The sequence below is a fragment of the Haliotis rubra genome, unplaced genomic scaffold, assembly GCF_003918875.1.
Source record: "Haliotis rubra isolate DU_JTF1 unplaced genomic scaffold, ASM391887v1 Scf1084, whole genome shotgun sequence".
NCBI classification, from domain to species: Eukaryota; Metazoa; Mollusca; class Gastropoda; order Lepetellida; family Haliotidae; genus Haliotis; species Haliotis rubra.
The window spans coordinates 81,364-100,748 of NW_025764986.1; the positions used below are offsets into that span (position 1 = coordinate 81,364).

A 19,385-nucleotide genomic window follows, 5' to 3' on the forward strand; every position below is an offset into this window, starting at 1 on the left:
AGGTTATGGAATCGATACAAGCTTTTGGCATTGAAATATCAGCCTATACAGGCAGGGTCTGTGCCGTCCCAGTCAGACAGGTTTTGTTCTGACTGATCAGTATAACATTGGCCATTTTCTGGGGTACACTACGATTGCAGTATACACCTGAACGTTATCATTTTTAATTTTCATTCATTTGTTGTTCAGTTGTGAGCATCTGTTCGATGCAATGAGGCAAACTTTCTGAAATGTATGCATACATTTTAGAATATATTACATTCTGTGTATGCTGCAGATGGTACCTTGTTAATTGGACCAGCTAGGATAATCAGGTCATGTCAAATGTGATTGTGTAGTCAAGAGCTGTTGTAAACCTGTTTTCAGCAGATGCACGTACAGACTAATGAACCTGACATGCATGACAGTAGTGCAGACATTATACACATTCATGTACACTACTCCCTAATATTCCATGATTGTTGATTCAGGGCTCCTGGCAAAACTCCTTCCATATCACTGTACATAATCATGTCAGACAATCCAGTGACTGATTGTTATGAGCTGTGATTCATTATTAGTGAGTAGTGGGAGTGAGTTTAGTTTTACGCCACTTTTAGCAATATTCCAGCAATATCACGGTGGGGGACACCAGAAATGGGCTTCACACATTGTACCCATGTGGGGAATCGAACCCGGGTCTTTGGTGTGATGAACAAACGCAACAAAGCACTAGGCTACCCCACTGCCCCCTTTCATGAGTAGGGAGTATGTTAAGAAATTGTAAACACAAGGGTTTAGTTGCATATATAATACAATCTGTAGAATAGATCTGTCATGAATATTTGTTTAAGTAACAATGAAAGGAAATTAGCAAAGGAAAACCAAAAGAGTCACAACTGTGAGTAATATATTTTATTTATTTATAAAGCAAATGTGTACTAACTAAATAGCATATAAAAATAACATATATAACATAATAATTGTTACATTTCCAAATACTGAAGTCTTGTTTGAACAAAAGATTTCTTTTCAAACTTGTTAAGAGATATATCACAGCTTTTCTTTAACAGGAAACTAATAAAAGAATCAATATACAACAAAAACAATAAAACAGTTCGTACATGAATAAGATTTATAAGAATCTTCTTTGATGTCTCTTATTCTATGTCTCTTCTTCATCCATGTAATTATTTAATAAATATGTTTAAACAAACTGAAGTCTTTGCACGTCAGCATGAAAGACTTCTATACTATACTTTTAGTACTGGACATGATACTGTTGTCTGTATTAGTTACTGACCACAACCAGAACAGCAAGTCAAATGCTATGTTCGGTGGAATGTACACTTATTAGTACATAAAGTTTTACTCCTAGCATTACCAGAGACATATAACAAGTGACATTAGAAACAAATATTTTCAAATAATTTTGTGAATTCTTGATATCAATTCTGACATGTTAATTTCTAATAAGACAGAGACAAAGACAAATGAATTTTGTATATATACAGACATAAACACTGACATACTAGTCTTATACATGAAGGGGTCAACCACTTAATATTCCTGGGATTAAGGGGAATTTTTGTCAGTGTAATGCCACTGGTCTGAAACAATACGTTTCACTGAAAGAATATGAAAAAATGTAATTTTTGCGACTTCTGCATGTCAAACCTCCTGCAGCAAACAGGGCTTTTTAAAAGACACCCCCACCCCATCCCCTTCTCCCCTGAAATACCAACTGGTTTCCCTAACAAATTTCACAGCAACTGACACGTTTAATGACAAAAACAATCTTTATCGAATACAAGCATATAAACAGAATATACATGGGAACAAAACACATTACATGTATCTCCACATTATATTATATTATATATAATATATGTATATATATAAACACTAAGAGAAATATATCATAACACCAGGATAGAACAAATGTTTAATTAGGGCTGTGTTATACACAGATATACATATAGATATCAGAATATAATAGATTATTATATAGGTAGTATTTTTCCTGTACCACGATTGGTCAAAATATACCGTCACATGATTGACTACAAAACACGATATAGACTTGAGTTTTCTGATAAATTACGATATTGACTTGGGTTACTAAAATAGACAAGGAATCCCGTAAGAAGGGCTTCCCCTGCTTTTCAGCCAATCAGATCACTCGGATAGATGGCACATTGTGTGCATTAAAAGTTTATGTTAAAACCCATTTCTCTTTCATTATATAATAAAACAATTATAGACTCTTGTAGAGGTCGATATTGGTTTTATTGACCTGAGAAAACAACCTTGCAGGCTAGGTCGATATTGTTTTTCTCAGGTCAATAAAAAACGATATCGACCTCTACAAGAGTCTATAATTGTATAATATCATCTTCAAAACACTAATAAAGAAATTCACAATGAGACATCAGGAAATATTTCAAATTCAGAGAAAAGATAAAATTGTTATTTTCATTAAAGTAAATAAACCCTGTCAAGTAAAGGGCTATCCGGGTGTGCAGGAAAAGGATGGAATAAACATTTTAGGAGAAATGCACTTTATTGGGCACACTTGTTTGGATTTCAATTTGCCTGTCATGGAGGACCAAACTCACATTGCCACCATGGACCTATGCTTGGCAATTGAGTTCATCTCTTTAGATACCATGGGGCCACAGGTGCTATCACACATAATTAGTGCAAATAATTAGTGCTCATCTACATATACACAATGCATTTTAGAAAGTGTTCAAATGCTAGAAAAATTCTAGAATCTGTACTTTACTGAGAAAGTGTAATCCCCAATTACTTGCAATTAACATCATCTGCACCTGAGTGTTTATGGTTACGTGCATGCACCCTAAAACAAAATTATATGAGTTATGAGTGATAGCTAACCCACAGCCTATCTCACATTATTGGGTGTTTGATTGGCAAGTGGTGCCCAACCCCATTGATTGTAAAGGAGTGCTTGATAGGAAAGAGTATCAAGGCCTAAAAAGAGGGTTGGGCGTAACCTACCTTCACCCTTATCCCAACACAAACGTCACTGAGGAGACATCTGTGAAGTGAGAACCACAGCAGTCAGTCTGGGCATATTTGAGCTAACAGATTCAGCTTCACCCTGATAAACTGCTTGAACTTGCCAGTTTATATAACAAAAAATACCCCTAAAGTATAGAATAGAATTGTACTACCATTCTATGGTCATATTATAATCCAGGTCATCTGACTGCAATGAATTGATTCTAAATGTCATTTTCATAACATCCTCACTTCTACAAGTTCAAGCACTTAAGTTGAAATCCCTAAGAAATTGTTAAAACAATACTTTTTCACAATTCAAATATTTCACGCCAAGACCTACTTTGTTGACATAAATATGTACAGCTTGCTGGGGCAAACATACATATTGTCAACCATGCAGGATATAATGAATACCTGGTAAGTGGTCAGTGTCAATATCTTCCCCTGAGTCTAAAGTAATATCTTTCACTTACAGCACTTTAAATAATGAGAGGCAACCAACCCTCCTCTACTTTATCTTGCAAGGTACAATCAGTTGGTACAATCAAGTTGTATTTCAGTCTTGTATTGTCATGTCATGTAGGGATGATGGCCCAATCAGGCTACAAGTTACATGGTAACCAGTACCCTTGCTATTTGGGTTATTATAGGGTTGTTGTTTAACGCCACACTCAGTAATGTTCATTACATGACAATTGCTTATGAACAGTGAATGAGTTTAGTTTGACACTGTTTTTCACAACATTCCAGCTATACTATAGTGGGACACCAGAAATGGCCTTCACACATTATACCTGGAGTCTTTGTCATGATGAGCGGACAATTTAACGACTAGACTACCCTATCGCCTCTAATATGAACATATTCTGTACTTTGATTGAGCATGTTCCAATACTGACCCATTCATAAAAGATGTTCGTGACAGAAATATTTTGTGTGCAGCCAATGATGTCATATGAAAGTCACTTCTGATACCAACTGGTGCTAATGGGTATCAAGATACAGGAAAAGAGGAACATGAATTTCCCTGTCTTTGTCTGGAGACATATAAACCAGTGTATCCTATAAAAGAATGCAAGCAAACAACACTTACTGCAAATCAAATTTTACCATGAGATCTACCTACTATTTCAAACATAATTTCGTTAATTCAATCAATGTATGTATCTGTATGCTTGTGGCGTGTATGCATGCGTGCGTCTGCATTTATCATTACATACAGATATACATAATGCATGATGACTGTTGTGTGGCTGTAACAGAGATGGTAACATGATAACAACAAGTTTGAGCAAATATAATATTTGAGGAAGGGACTAAATATGATACAAAATAATAATATGCTTACATATAAAACCTCTTTTGAAATCCTTGTCAGATCTTTCTAATTCTTCAGTAGAATGTGCATGGTAGACACAAAATTAACCATTCAGAATAGAAGGATATCAACAAATTATGGCCAACATAAAGATTCTGCAACAGATAGCTCGCAAGCATAGATCATTTGAAAAAGTAGTTGTCCTCAATAAGACTTCATGTTTTGTACACTTCTAATACGTCAACATTATTAAAATCATTTTCGTGTTTAGTTTGTAAAAAGCCTTATATCGAGGATGAATATCAGTTTATTTGTATTTGTAGCATCTATGAACAAATTAGAACCAAATTTATACCTGAAAAATACAAATTATGAATCTATTCTGATCAATTTAGCTATCTATATGTACAAAGCAATGCTTGTCAGACAAAATATCCTCATTGTATGAAATGTTAATGTTTCTCATGTATGTAATAGTAATATGGGCCTAAAGGTCCCCACTTCAGAAATAAACTTGACTTGAACTAAAATCATTTTATGGAACAGGCATGACATAGAACAATCACATCTAAATATTATAAATATAACAAAAGATAAATCAATGATTTAAAAGATCTGGACGGAACAACATGTCAACATTTTGACATAATCAGTATCTCTAGCCTTAAAAATATGTGCATAAAATAAAAAGCAGGTCAGACACAACTTTCCATAATTCATATTTGATGCTGTGACTGATTTTTTAAATTTATTCTGCCTGAGGATCAACATCCTATTCCATCAGAGAATGATGTCAGACTGTCCCTCAAGCTACCATGTCTGACCTTCAGATCCATTCAGTCAATAGCAGTAATGGTTGTTTTACAATATGTGCTTGTAAAGTTCCATGAAAAAATATTACATGTTTTTTTAGTGATGTTCTGCAAAATTAAACCCACATTTATACTTGTTATTGCCTCAGAAATCTGTGAATAGCTAAAGACACTTGCCTGATAAGTAACAATTATTTAACAAGAGACAAGCACTTGCTTGAATTATATACAAAGTTTCACAAAGTACTGCTCATCAGCATTTTGTCATAAAACCCCCAAATGCCAAACTTGCTGACTTCAGCACATGTGTGACAGGTTTACAAATATTAAGAAAAGAATGAAACGATTAATGAGCTATGCTCTCTAAACAAAGCGTGCTGGAAAAGGCATGTTTGGACAAAAGGGATAATATGTACAGTTTCTTTTAAACCTATCAGCCTCAAGAATCATGAAGAACAATGCACAAAGGTTCACAGCAACCAATGCATTCATAGCGTGTTGTAACCTTTCTAAAACAGCAGCATTTGTCAACTAATATTTAACCATCTTGGATGAAAACAAGTACAAGAGAGAAGACAAGTACAGTAATTTAATATTAGGAAGAAGAGATTCCATAAAAGCTCCCAAATTTCAATCATTGTTTCATACATTGTTCCTTTACAAAAATACATTTGATGAAAACAAAATATTCCCCTGTGATCATGTTAAATTATTCTGACACAGTCCAACCTCTCAGTCATCATCACTGTCTCTCCTGCTGCATTCATTGTTTGTGCAGCTGATTCTTCTCTTGCTTCTTTTGTAGATTTCCTTTTCTTCCTTCTCTTCTTCTTCTTCTTTGGTTCTTCAACATTTAGAGGCTCTAGGAGAACCTTTGGGTTAACACTGTCACTGTCACTGGCAGGGTCTGATGTGGGGCTGGGTAGAGGTCTAGCGGAAGTGGAGTTTAGGGGGACTGGTTTTCTTGGGAGGCCATGGCAGCAGGTATTGGTGCTGGAGGACTTTGACGACTGTTAGAAAGATGTTGTAAACAAAACGATGACATCTCAACTCATTCCAGCTAATAAGCAAATGCCATAATCTAAGAGATGTTCAATGTTACATATTTTAGGAAATGTTTGATGAATTCCTAAAGAAGTATGAGTGCAACAAATCAAGAACAGACAAATTTCAAATATTCAAACTCATATCAATCAAAAAATAAATATTATAGTTGCAAGGTCACTTAAATTCAGCCAAATTTTAACAAACACTTTTGTTTCTTAGCAAAACATTTGTACTAGATCCTCTGCTCATGTCTTACATGAGTATTTTCATTTAGAAATTCTAGATCAAACCGGTAGTCAAATTCTTTATTAATGAAAAGGCTCCATTGTTATCTGAGCTTCAAAGGTTTACTTTCAAACTCTTGAAAATTATAACCAACTCAGTTTGAAAACTGTAATAACCAGTGTCATCAGTACAGAAGGTTCTGCTAACCAGGAATAGCGGCAGGAAATTAGTGATGTTATCTAATTGTGATGCAATGGCAATAATGATTTCACATGGGTTCAAAACATAAGGAAATGTTTCTTGATATTGCTTTGATACCGCTTTTCACAGTGACCTTCACCTTTTACTTGAGATCACTCAAAACCTCTTTAGGACCCAGGCTCATCTCCAAAATATCATAAGCCAAAAGACAAAGTGTACTCATACTGAAATTTTGACTTTTAAACACAATGAGTGAACCCACATGACACCAATCACCTGCATCATGTATATAAATACTGTATAATCTGTGTGTTGATACTACTATGATGACTACAATGATGATTAGGGACCGTTCATAATTTATGGCTAGAGGGGTGGTGGTTCCACCCATTTTGTTCTGGGGAGCTAGGAGGGGGATCAGCAATTTTGTAATTATGTTTAAAATTATACTTAGAAATTATGGGAAGCCGAGGGGTGGGTGGGTGTTCACTGATTTTGTACATGACCTGCAGGGGGGTCAATTATTTTGTACATAAATTTTAGGGGGTCATTCACATTGTACATTGTACTCCATAAAAATCATCATCAGCCCTCCTAGCCATAAATTATGAATGGTCCCTTTAATATTCATGTTAAACATGATTAACTCAACAATCATGGTCAAAGGTCAAGACACAAGACACATCACGCTGCTTATAGGCAATACTGATGAATTTTTTTCAATGACTGTACTCTACATTTCTCCAGATATGATATAAATCCTGTCTATTGTAGTATAATAATAAATTCATTTATATCACAATTGTTCCCAATGTTTACAGTTGGAAACTATTTTACCTACATGATCCCTTCCTGAAAGCCTAAATGTTTTCTATTCTTACTACTGATTGTTCTAAAGATTCTACAGAGATGAGCTGACAGTGGTAACATCATCACATTATCTACCTCTCTTCCCCTGAGGATCTGGAAAAGAAAAGACAAAACCTAAATGCATCACAAAGTCAACTAAACTTCAAACACCCTCTCTACGTTTGTAGAAAAATCACTTAGATGACTGGATAAGATAGGAAAACAAAACTAGGTCATGTATATGTGTCAGATAGTCTGTGACTGGATGAAAGACTCAATTTGATTATTGGGGATGTTTACTTTGAAGAGATAGCTAGATGATGACAATTCATGAAAATCCTACATCTTTGTTTGAGGTTTGAGGCAGCATAACCATGGGCGAGGACCACCAGCATTTGAAGATGGCTCAGATGAGCCAGGTTTCCCATCTACTTCACCAGGTGGCTTTGTAACAGCAGCAACCTGTTTACATGAAAACAACTCAACAAGTTGAACTCAACAAATGCCATCAGTATTCAGCAAAGAAACAATTACCACAACTTACACATATGAAAACCTTTATGCAATATAGAACCACAGTCAACTAAGGGCAGCGAGGCTTTTAGTCGTGGAAGCTTCAGTATATAACAGTGTCACTGCTACCAGCATATGTGCAGTTAAACACACTGAGTAAGTGACATTAAGGCAAAACCACTTTGAACAGTATTTTAATAGTCTCATAGCATGTCTGAATGATGTGGAAGGAAGACCTGAAGTATTTTAATGCTGGTCTCAGACATCTAAACTAATAGGCAGTAAAGGAAAGGTGTGGACAAACGTAGAAACATGGGTGAATCTCAGTCAAACATCATGTATACCTACGCCTCCCTGGTGTAGTGGTTAGAGCGTCCGCCCGAGAGCAGAAGGTCGTGGGTTCGATCCCCAACCGCCATACCAAAAAGGCTTAAAAAATATGGTACTTGTTGGTCCCTGTCTGGCGCTTCGGCATAATGGGTACATCAAGGACTGGTCGGCTCGAGTCAGTATAATGTGTCTGAGTGGGGTATTCATGCTTCACTGTGGCATGGTATCTCAGTGGGCTAGCACTATAAAACCAGCTTCAGTCTGGGCTAGTACAAGCAGCCGCACATACACATACACACGCATGCACGCCGCCATATGAGCGAAATATTCTCAAGCACTGACGTTAAACCAAATTTCACCTCACCTCACCTCATATATACCTAGTGTACATACATTTAAGCAGATAAACTTTACTTACACAGAAGTATGTTAACACCTCCAATAATGATGACAATGATGCTGAGAACGAGAGTTACAATAGCAAGAGGCTCATCCAGGCCTAGAATGTTAAAGACATGAAAATTGAACATAAATTCCTTTGAAACTGAGTGAATCATGTACTCATTGAATGAGGCATAAGGTACTTAGATTACCCTACATAATTCATGTTCAAAAGATAGATAGATATGCAACATGCCACTTATAAGCAGAACAGTCATTCTAACGAGTAATCTTAGAATCACAACTTGAACATGTAGGTCCCACACAGAAAGATGGCTACACAATAGTCTTAGTGCCAAGATCTGTTTAAATTAAGTGATTCCGATCATGTTTGCTATCATTTAATTGTACACCTGAAAAAGAAATAATTCAATTAAATAAACATGAGTGAGTATGGTTTTACGCCGCTTTTAGCAATATTCCAGCAATATCACTGGTAGGGGACACCAGCAATGGGCTTCACACATGGGGAGAATCAAACTGGGTCGAAACAATTGGATGCTTTAACCATTAGGGGCGTGGGGTAGTCTAGTGGTTAAAGCGTTGCGTCGCTACCGGAGACCCGGGTTCAATCCCTACATGGTACAATTAGTGAAGCCCATTTCTGGTGAGCGTGACATTGCTGGAATATTGCAAAAGTGGCGAAAACCAAACTCAGTCAGTCAGTCAGTTAACCATTAGGCTTCACCACTGCCCCTCGTAAACATGAAGATTTCTATGTTATACATGACTTAATAATAAGCCATGATGTAATGTAAGTCCTAAGTTCTGTAGATTGGGATAATAACTCCTCAACCTTAGATCTATTATGGAAGGCCAACAATGGACAATGACAACGCATATCATTCATGCCACAAGGCTTTGGAGAGCAAACATTTTACTTTACTGAAACAAAGTGACACTCAGTGGAACATGAACAATGTTTGCAAACCAGGGACATATTATAATACCAGAGAGCAAAAGCCTCTTCACTACTAGACTGCTATGACAAACAGAGCGACAAAATATACGTTACATTCAGTGTAGGCTGCTAAAGTGACAATAAAGAATATCACCCCAACGACACAATCAACGATCCCTTGAACGAAGCAACTCCAATACAAGACGTACACCTCTGAAAAGAGCATTATCAAAATCAATTTTCATCTGAAACATTCACAGTTGTAATAATGATAGACAGTAATATGAAAATCTTGAAAGTTCAGAAATATAATGATATTGTTTCTTTCAGAAATGGAGATGGAAACTTATTATTTCTTTAGTCAACTAGGAAGTCCTTGAAAGGCATTTATTACTCGCCAGTTGGAGATACCACTGTTTAATAATTTTACAATGTTATTACACATTGTTTAATAACATCGGAAGGTGTGCATGTATGACGCCAAAGTGGTTTACAGTTATGACGCCACAATGCTAATACCCCCTGTAACAATAGTATTAGATCTTGCCTGACTCAAGGAAGCTGAGAGTCATCTCATTCATTGAATTCTTAGAAAAGAAGTACTTTGCTTTCGATATGTTTTGCTAATGTTGGGTGGGTAATAAATAGAGAATACTAAACGATGTCCCGTGTAATACCATATTTATGAAACGAAAGTGAATGGTTTGGTATTTAACGAGCGAAAGTGAATATATCACTGTCTCATAATTTTACAATGTTATTACACATTGTGTGATGCCGCATATATGATGTCATGATGCATCTCCACCATCTGTTACCTGAGGGTGTCTGGGTGTTATACCCTTCTACCTAGGCAATCTGTCTATCCACTCTTGTTCTGGGATGATGTAGCTAAGATGGATAGTCAAAGATAAGTCCAGTATGTTGTTCAAGTCCTGTTATTTTGGAATGAATTCTCACACAAAGGTCCTCAGAAACTACCTAGTTCTCCTGAATTACACACAACATTTGATCACAAACTTTCTGGAAGAAGTTGTTGGTTTCTGTGTAGAACTCTTAATACTATCAGTTCATCTACATGCTTATTCTCTCAATATACAGAGAGAACCTCTTCCCTATATTCTACTTACTTTTGACACTGATCCCTTTGACTGAAACTGAAATATATAAATAAATAATTGACAAATTGACAATAGACTACATACAACATATGTTATATTTGGAATTACACTTCCTTAGTAAAGTACAAATTCTACAACTTTTTGGGGGTTGAGTCCCATCCAGGATTCGAACCCACACCCCTCAGAGTCAGGCACCAATCGCCAGCACACAAGTCAGCCGCCTAACCCACTCAGCCTACACAACCTCGAAAGTTGCATTTGACCACTTTCTAAATGGCACTGTGTAATAATAGATTACATAGGTATCTGTAATACGATTATGCCTAAATATATAATCATATATAAACAATAAACAATGTATTGGAGTTGATATGTCATACTCAAGGGTAATAATGCTGGTTTTTAAAAAGTCAAATTCAGCCAAAAAGTTTATTGTGAAGATAAATATTTCAAGATACATTCAGATGGTATATTTTAATACTACTTTTGTACATTTGTTGATTTGTTACACTTTCACAGCAATCAGAATGCAGGAATCTACAAAGTCATAAGTAATTAGTTAAATTGAAATAAAAAGCTAGCTATTGCTCATGTTCACAATTGTGTTGAGGAACCCTGGATAATATTTACCCAAAACATAAACAGTGAACACAGAAAATTTTGTGAAGGTCATACTTACAAAATCCTCCCCATCTATATAGAACTGAGGAAAGAAAAATAACATTTGCTACAGTCAGTTGCTTATAGAAGCTCAATTCTATTTTTTCACGCTTTTAGCAACATTGTGTGAAATATTTTATGTTGCATCAGCAATTTGTCTGACATGGTATCACCTAAAAATGCCACATTTTATGACATCTATTCAAATATGACCTAACAAAAGGTATTTTCTTTAAAACAATCCCAAATCAGTTTGGATTTCGACATTTGAGAATATCATTTGATTGTCTGTCAAACTTGGCTCATGCAAAGAAAGAGTTCATAAAGAGTTGCAAGAGTTCTCTAACAATAAATGACAATGAAAACATAGGATAGATGACCATGGACTATTCACACAGATAGTTGAACTGTATGTTGTTCACAAGGTCTGGGACAAAATGGCAAAGATTGTAAAGCAGACATCTTAATTGATGGACCACAGTAGATCATGAAGCTTCTCATCACTGTTGACAATTATTTTGTTAACTCAGCATAGTACACAAACTTTCATGCATGTCTATTGAGGACAGTGATATCCGCCATTAACCACCCTGTAAATGTGAAAGTATTGCTAGTTGCTTCTGTCTCTGATGTATCAGTTAAACATTCTACTGCTACTTACCGAATAGGACATCTGTGACTACTTTCACAACCAGTAAAATAGCCAAAATAATTACTGCAATAAGTGGAAATTCACACTCATCAGTTCCTGGAGCTGAAGAAAAAGATACTGGGTTAGAAGAAGGATTATCAACATACATGCAGCTTGCAATGTTTGGGTTCTGTGAAGTAACATGCCCAAAGCAATTTGTGCTTGACTAAAAAGTGTGTGGCTGTAAGAGTAACCTGCTCCAGATATCTCGAAACAAACTTCAGTCTGAGATCTCACTTAAGTTAGAGTTTTACTCAAATTTGAGAAAACACAGGAAAATGCATTTTCTAGAATAAACGGAAATTAATATTGGACTTAAACTTAGTAGACAAACTGAGTTTGGTAGATAGGTTACTTGAGTTGTTTTGGCTATTTGGGCTTAGAAATGCAATTGAGTTAGGAACTCAGCTGTTTCAACTTGTCAAACTCAGTTTGAAATTTGAGTAAAAACTTAACTTTCTTTCGAGAAAACAGATCCTGGTACTAAAATACAGTGAAATCAAAAACAATCAGCTGAGTACAGAAACAAAGAAGAGGGAAAAGATAACACAGCTTAAAACTGTGAACCATTACGTTCACTAATACCATGTGTTTAGCCATTAGTTTGAAACAGCTGAAATATATCTAATGCGTCTGTGAATCGTAACTCACTTGAAACAGCCAACATCTTGTCAGATCAAGTGAATTTTTCAATCGTAATTCATAATGCATTGAATGTAAAACGGTGGTTGTTAGTTTCAGCAATACAAATGTTAGAATGTCATATTACTTACCATGTATCAACTTTTGACCATAGATATTTTGCTCCACACATTGGTGTAAGTATCCTATGGAGCTCTGTGGCTCACCTACAGTCTCTTCTTACATATTCATATAACTTCATTAAGCAATCATCAACTATCTCTCAGAAGAGCTTTTCATGACAGCAGCACTTGGATCATCAAGTTCTGTAGTGTCTTGGTTGTTTATATATTTTGTTTACTGATCGGCATATTTGAAGATGATCAACAGAACTTGCAGCATAATGCACTGGGTAAGCATTACACATATCAACATCTGTACTTTCTTGCCACAATGGCCATACAGACGTCCAATATGTGACCCATCCATTAATCACATTGTGAATTCATATGTTCAAAATGAATTCAGTACACAACTCTTTCACTTAACTTGTGTAATGAAATATGTTAATCATGATGGTAGCAAACAGTATAATGGAGTTAAAGATTCTGCTGCAGATGGGGGTGAAGATTGCAACCAGGACATTTCTTCCTAACTTTATGTTTTGATGTTATAGTTTGAAGAATATCCTCCACAATGATCTTCAGTTTGACAGCAGCATGCCCCTACTCAGCTTTGGGGGCAAGGATGTGGCCTGGAGTGGGAAAGTCTAGCCTCAGGTCGAATTGGTTACCCGGTTACATGAGTATGAGCAAGATAACCAATAAAGAGCCAGTATTTTACTTGAGATAAGACACTTATCTCCATTACAGAAAGTCAAGACAGTGTACCTGGTCACGTGATTAGTGTGTAGTCTCAGCTTGGTGACATACCATTCAACCTCAACTGCCTGTTATGCCATAAAATGTTTTGCATTCACATGTACTCATCTCATCCTATTTCAGTCTGCCTCTCTTACATGATCACAAAGTATATGTGTGTACCATGGTTCAGTCCTATAATGATGGTCAGTGGCTGACCGTCAGCACTGACCCATGGTGTTGAACATGACTCGCTGATTCATCCCAGTAGCTAAGAACAGATATCCCTTGGTATACACTTCAAGCTCCATCTCTGTCTTTGGCAGGGTAACTGGTACCCATCCTGGCAGACTGTATAGAATATTTGACTTTTATACAATCTGTATATTGGCTTTGGTATTCAGTCATCTATTTAGGCAGTGTTTGGCATGGATCCCTCAGAGTGTTTACAGAAAAGTGATTATCAAAATCGTACACTTTTGCTCCAATAAAAACAGTCAAAATGCCATGAAGAACGCAATAGCTTGAAGCCTTTATTCAAGTTTAACTAGAGGTTAATAATAACAAAAAAATCAAAGTGATATACTGGTAAAATCACTAAAATGTACACTGCAAGGTTGGAGCCAAGTCTGGCAAGAGACCATACACTGTTAATTAATTAATTAATTTATTTGAAATTCCTTCAAATCAACAAATATTTTTATGATGTAGAGTAGGGATGGTTAAAAAGATTGCAACTTAAAAAAATCAGGTAAAAATTATCATTGATTATTGATATGAAAATTGTGTCATTGATCTTTACAAAAACTATTATGGTGAAATAAGTTTGAATTTACACACACAATACAAAAGGCAATATTCATCCACCACTTCTAAACTATGTTTAGAATATAACAACATATGGTAAGAATTTTGTATACATTATGAATATTTAGAATGCCTCTTTTTGTAATCAATGCATGAATGTGTCATGGGCTGCCAGTGACTTGAAATATGTTGATTTCTTTCAGACTTACTTCGCCAATATCCATCAATATTCAATAATTAGTTAATGATTATGGATCTCTATGATCTCCATTGATAGCCAGCCCGTGTGTAGAGGCATTCATGTCCCTTTGACAATTTTTCACACAGACAAAGCCTCCACACAAACCTCTTTTCCCCAAGTCCTAAAAAGTATACTGATAGTAGCACGACAATGGATCCAACCTTGCGTAGTTGTACAGCACATTCCTGCTTGAAGCATCCATATTGTTGCATACATGTGGGTAAGGCAATGAACAATAAATACAAATTGACTTCGCATAACATACAAATTTCGGACATCATAAACTAGTTTGTGATAGTTGTCATCATCTTTCTAATCAATTCTAACCACTAGATAGTTTACCTCTAAATTACTACCCTGGATACCATGATTATAAACCTTGGTCGCATATCTACTTAAAGTTGTCCAAATTAATCTCCTTATTTAATATTACAAAGTAAATACATCCACCAGAGACACATCAATTACTTAAAGTTGTCCAAATTAATCTTTTCCAGGTTTCTTCACAAGGTATGTATTTGCCAAAGTCTCAGTTCTCATCAAATTCACGAACAATATTGGAAATAATAGATTTATTGATACTATACATCTATAGGCATTATATTCTGATTTCTGCATCAAAGTTGACATGTAGATCAGGAGTTCTACTTTCTCAGTTTTCACACACAAATATCTTGACGTATGTATTGTTTAGCTGTAAAACGTGATCTAAAGTCGATAATCGATTATGGTTTAAGACGTCGATTCCCAACACTAATTGCACACACAAACTTAATGTGAATCATGATTGTCCTGTTTTTGATCATGAACGTGATCTGAACTCAGAATTCGATAATCTGACATCCTCGGTAATCCGACAATTTGCTGTGCAATGGACAATGTTGGATTAATGAGACTTGACTGTATTAAACAACTTGCTAAGGGGTACACTTATTGAAACCTTACAAAAAGGACTTAAATTTTCTTTTTAGTGAACAACCATCTTAAAATATAATAGTTACATGCCAATTCTATGCTAATGTTTTCTGTAAAACAATCTGTTATTTACTCAATACAATATGGATAGTTGTGTTAATTCCTCATTTAGCAGAGGTACTTTCACATGAAGTAGTAGGACATTGTTATTGGAGCAGGCATTCAATTTGACAAATACAGCCATCAAATACTTGCCTTAAAGCACACGTTCTTATATACCATATTGTACCACCAAAACAACTCAGAAAACTTCACATCATCCAAATACATTAAACACTAAAACTGGTTAACTGGAATATACACTCAGCACTGTATAACTATGGGTTAATGCATCAGTCTACATGTACTTTTTTCATATAATCAGGCACTATCTAAAGCTTGGTACATGGATTATGACAAAACATATTGCACAACTGATTGTATACCATTATTGAGCAAGCTGTAATCTTCACATTACAATATGAAGAATATTCACTGTTTCATGGTATGCAAAAACCTCAGAAAGATAACTAACTTGTGTATAAATGAAAATAGTATACAGAGTGGCACTGCTGTAGTGAATTAATACCAGTACACACAAATCTCATATTGAATTTCTTGATTTTATGAAACATTCTCAGCTGATTTCTCCTAAATCCAGGATAAATTATTAACCATTATCCAACTTTTGAAAAACATTATGCTTTATCTATTGAAGGGAAAACATGACATTATCTTGTGTACAGTGTTCAGTCCCGTCCACTCACGTAAAATACAGCTTTGATATGTTACCAAAATGAAAAACACAATATAGTGAGCATGTGAGCACGTCTACTGTAAGTATGTAAGTAATATTGTTATTACACATCTGGTTATAAAAAGTGTTCACCGTGTATATACATATGTCAACATACTGTTTTTGCAATAGATAGGACAGAATGAGAAGCATCATCATATGGTGTCTCATCAAACTGTTCAATACACTAAATATATCTGCTAGTTGATGGTTATTATTATTATTATTGATATTATGAAGGAAGCTGTGACTAAAATAGCACACTATTGGAATGTACTATTTCTGGTAAAATAGCTAAGATAACTTTCTTCTGATCATTGGATCAAAACATGTCTAAGTTATATAATTCAGCATTTTTACAAATCACCGGTAAATCTGGATCAAAATGTGTGAACAGTTGATTGTTGCTCCACACTGACGAAAACACATGGTTATCTTGACGTGACAAAGAATCAAAATATGATGTGCTGAGGCAGGTTTTTAAAACAGTCTAAACAGAGTGTAACATGCTGCATTAATAAAATACCATCACTGTGTTTAAAAGTGAAAAAATTAAAAGTAACAATTCATAAACCGCAAAAAGCCCCAGTACCCAGTGATGAAGATTATACATCAGGTTACCCTTAGTGATACTGTGTAAAACAAGTGAGGAATGACAACAGTTTCTACTACTACAACAAACAACCTGGATAAACCAGGAAACTGTACCTCAGTGGCATTAATCTAATTTCATTGCTACTGCAACTTGAGAGCCTACTCATGTTTTGGAGAAAGAATAATAAATTATGGTTAGCCAATATCTGTTAACACATCTTTAATTAACTATTAGCATATCAGATTTTGTTGCAGAAACATAATATTTTACCCTGAATATATATATTCATCTTCCAAATTTGAGAAAATATTTTCCAGAAGAAAATTATTGGTATGTACTTCAATAAAACACGTTAATAATAACAACTCATTGAACTTAGCAAAATGAAGCATAAATGTTCATAAAAGTTTGTTCTGTCTAGAATCACTTTCTCTCTACATCAATCAGTTAAAAAGTTCTACAAATCAATAACAATGACACAAATCTTATCAGCTTCATAGTGGAAAACTGAAGCAGGCTGCACATAATACATCAACATTCATATAACTAATAATAATATTAGTGATAATGAGCTGTTTGATTCATTTTGTTTGACAAGACTGTCTTGAAAGGAACTATAAATGATTAAATAATGAAAATTATATAAAAAGTCCAAACCATGATGTCAAAACTGGAATTATTACAAATGAAAAGGCAAGTGACAAGCAAAGATTCCATAGGTCAGCTAAGATACAACCATTGCAAACTGAAACACATTTTGAAAAGTCTTCAAGTTAACAGGAGGACTCAGTTAAAGCTAAAACTGGGAACTTAGCCAATCCTACTAGAATCTACTACAAATTCATTTATTAAGCTCATTTACATTCCAAATAATTGCAGTACTTTATCCAAACTAATGCAGTCTGCTTGACAAAATGCTTTGATTTCATTTAGGTTCTGGAAATCTTCCAGTGAGAATGACCTCAAAATATTGATAAAATGTGAATTCTTAAAACATAAACTTTCTCATTACTTGTTAGACCAAAGTACATGGTTTCATGATCTTGCACTATGTTCCGAAAACCCAAAATAATTACTATAAAGGATCATATTGTAGATTATCTTCCATTCATGTTTGGCAGCAGGAACAGCCCACACTAGATAACTAGACAAGAAAGCTCTACACCAAAACACCTCAGAAAAGAAAAGATTATCTGTAGTCAAATGTGTTGAAAACAAAAAGAACATAACATGTAACAAAAACTGTTTGTTTGTTTTATGCAGCATAAAAAACATTGTAAACAACAGTCCACAAATGATCAAGGCTGGACCAGACAATCCAGTGATTAACATCACAAGCATCAATCTACACAACTGAGATACAATGACATGTATCAACCAAGTCAGCAAGTCTGACCCCCCTATATGCTGTAATGCATACATATGATAAATTTCCTTACAAACTGTCTTGATGTAAAAAAAACCCCACAAATTCACAGTGCCCCCAAACAGATGCATTTCTCTCCTACAAAATCTTATCATGCCGAGTGAAATTTATGAATAAATGATTTTGAGATTTGATTTACCTTTGAAAATTAAAAGAAAATAGATGTATTAAGAACTGCATCACAACACGTATCGCAACCTTGTTATCGGGATAACATCTCCACTGTACATGTTGTAGAAGTAGCAGTAGAGAGATGCCAACCTTGAATCTAATGAAAGTGGAGTCAAGCCTGGCTGAAAGTCAGGCCTGAGCACTGAAGGTGCAAGTTGGGGGTGAGCTTGGGCTTTGACATGCATTTGGAAAACAATTGTGAAACCTTGTCATCAATAACATGCAATATACACAATCGAGACCCAAAAGATCACATGCTAAGTTTCCAAATGCTTTTACTGGTGTTGACTCAGATAAATCACAAGTGACTTATGAAATTGTAAACCATAAAAAAAATCAGAGGTTTTTAAAGACAAATCGGAGAGCGGGTTTTGTATTTAAAAAACGGAGTAACACCACCAAAATTGGAGTGGTTGGCATCTCTGATAGCGGTATGCATGACCTGGTTGACTGCATGTCACTTCACCCAAATGGTTTGGATCATCTGTTCATGGTATCAACCACTAGTTTGCCTCGGCCAGGCTGCATCATTTACAATAATCATAATTATATCAAATAGCACTTCCATATTTGGGAAATACTATATGGTAGTTAATGTTTTTGGAAGATTCAAGTGTTCATTCAAATTCAAATTAGCTCACCAGACACCAGAGTTTAGTACAAAGGACAGTGGAAGCTGTCTAAACCGGCACTGTCGGGACTAAGAAATAATCTGGTTTAGACAGCATGCCAGATTGTAGAGCTGACACAGTTATCTGCGACTAGAACTTTGTTGTATCACATGGTTTTCTCAATT

General features: G+C 35.4%; 1 protein-coding gene across 1 annotated transcript in view; it reads right to left on the minus strand.

The window, feature by feature from the left end:
• Positions 1–5,950: 5,950 nt before the first annotated feature.
• LOC124282023 overlaps positions 5,951–19,385 on the minus strand; it is a 48,353-nt gene continuing 34,918 nt past the window's right edge. Inside the window, exons 4-11 of the mRNA XM_046718023.1 lie at positions 12,089–12,181; positions 11,447–11,470; positions 10,777–10,797; positions 9,761–9,859; positions 8,723–8,803; positions 7,805–7,923; positions 7,558–7,575; positions 5,951–6,149 (exon numbers count right to left, since the gene is read on the minus strand). Coding sequence (XP_046573979.1) covers positions 7,895–7,923; positions 8,723–8,803; positions 9,761–9,859; positions 10,777–10,797; positions 11,447–11,470; positions 12,089–12,181 — 347 coding nt within the window. The 3' untranslated portion in view covers positions 5,951–6,149; positions 7,558–7,575; positions 7,805–7,894. The remainder of the gene's footprint in view (positions 6,150–7,557; positions 7,576–7,804; positions 7,924–8,722; positions 8,804–9,760; positions 9,860–10,776; positions 10,798–11,446; positions 11,471–12,088; positions 12,182–19,385) is intronic.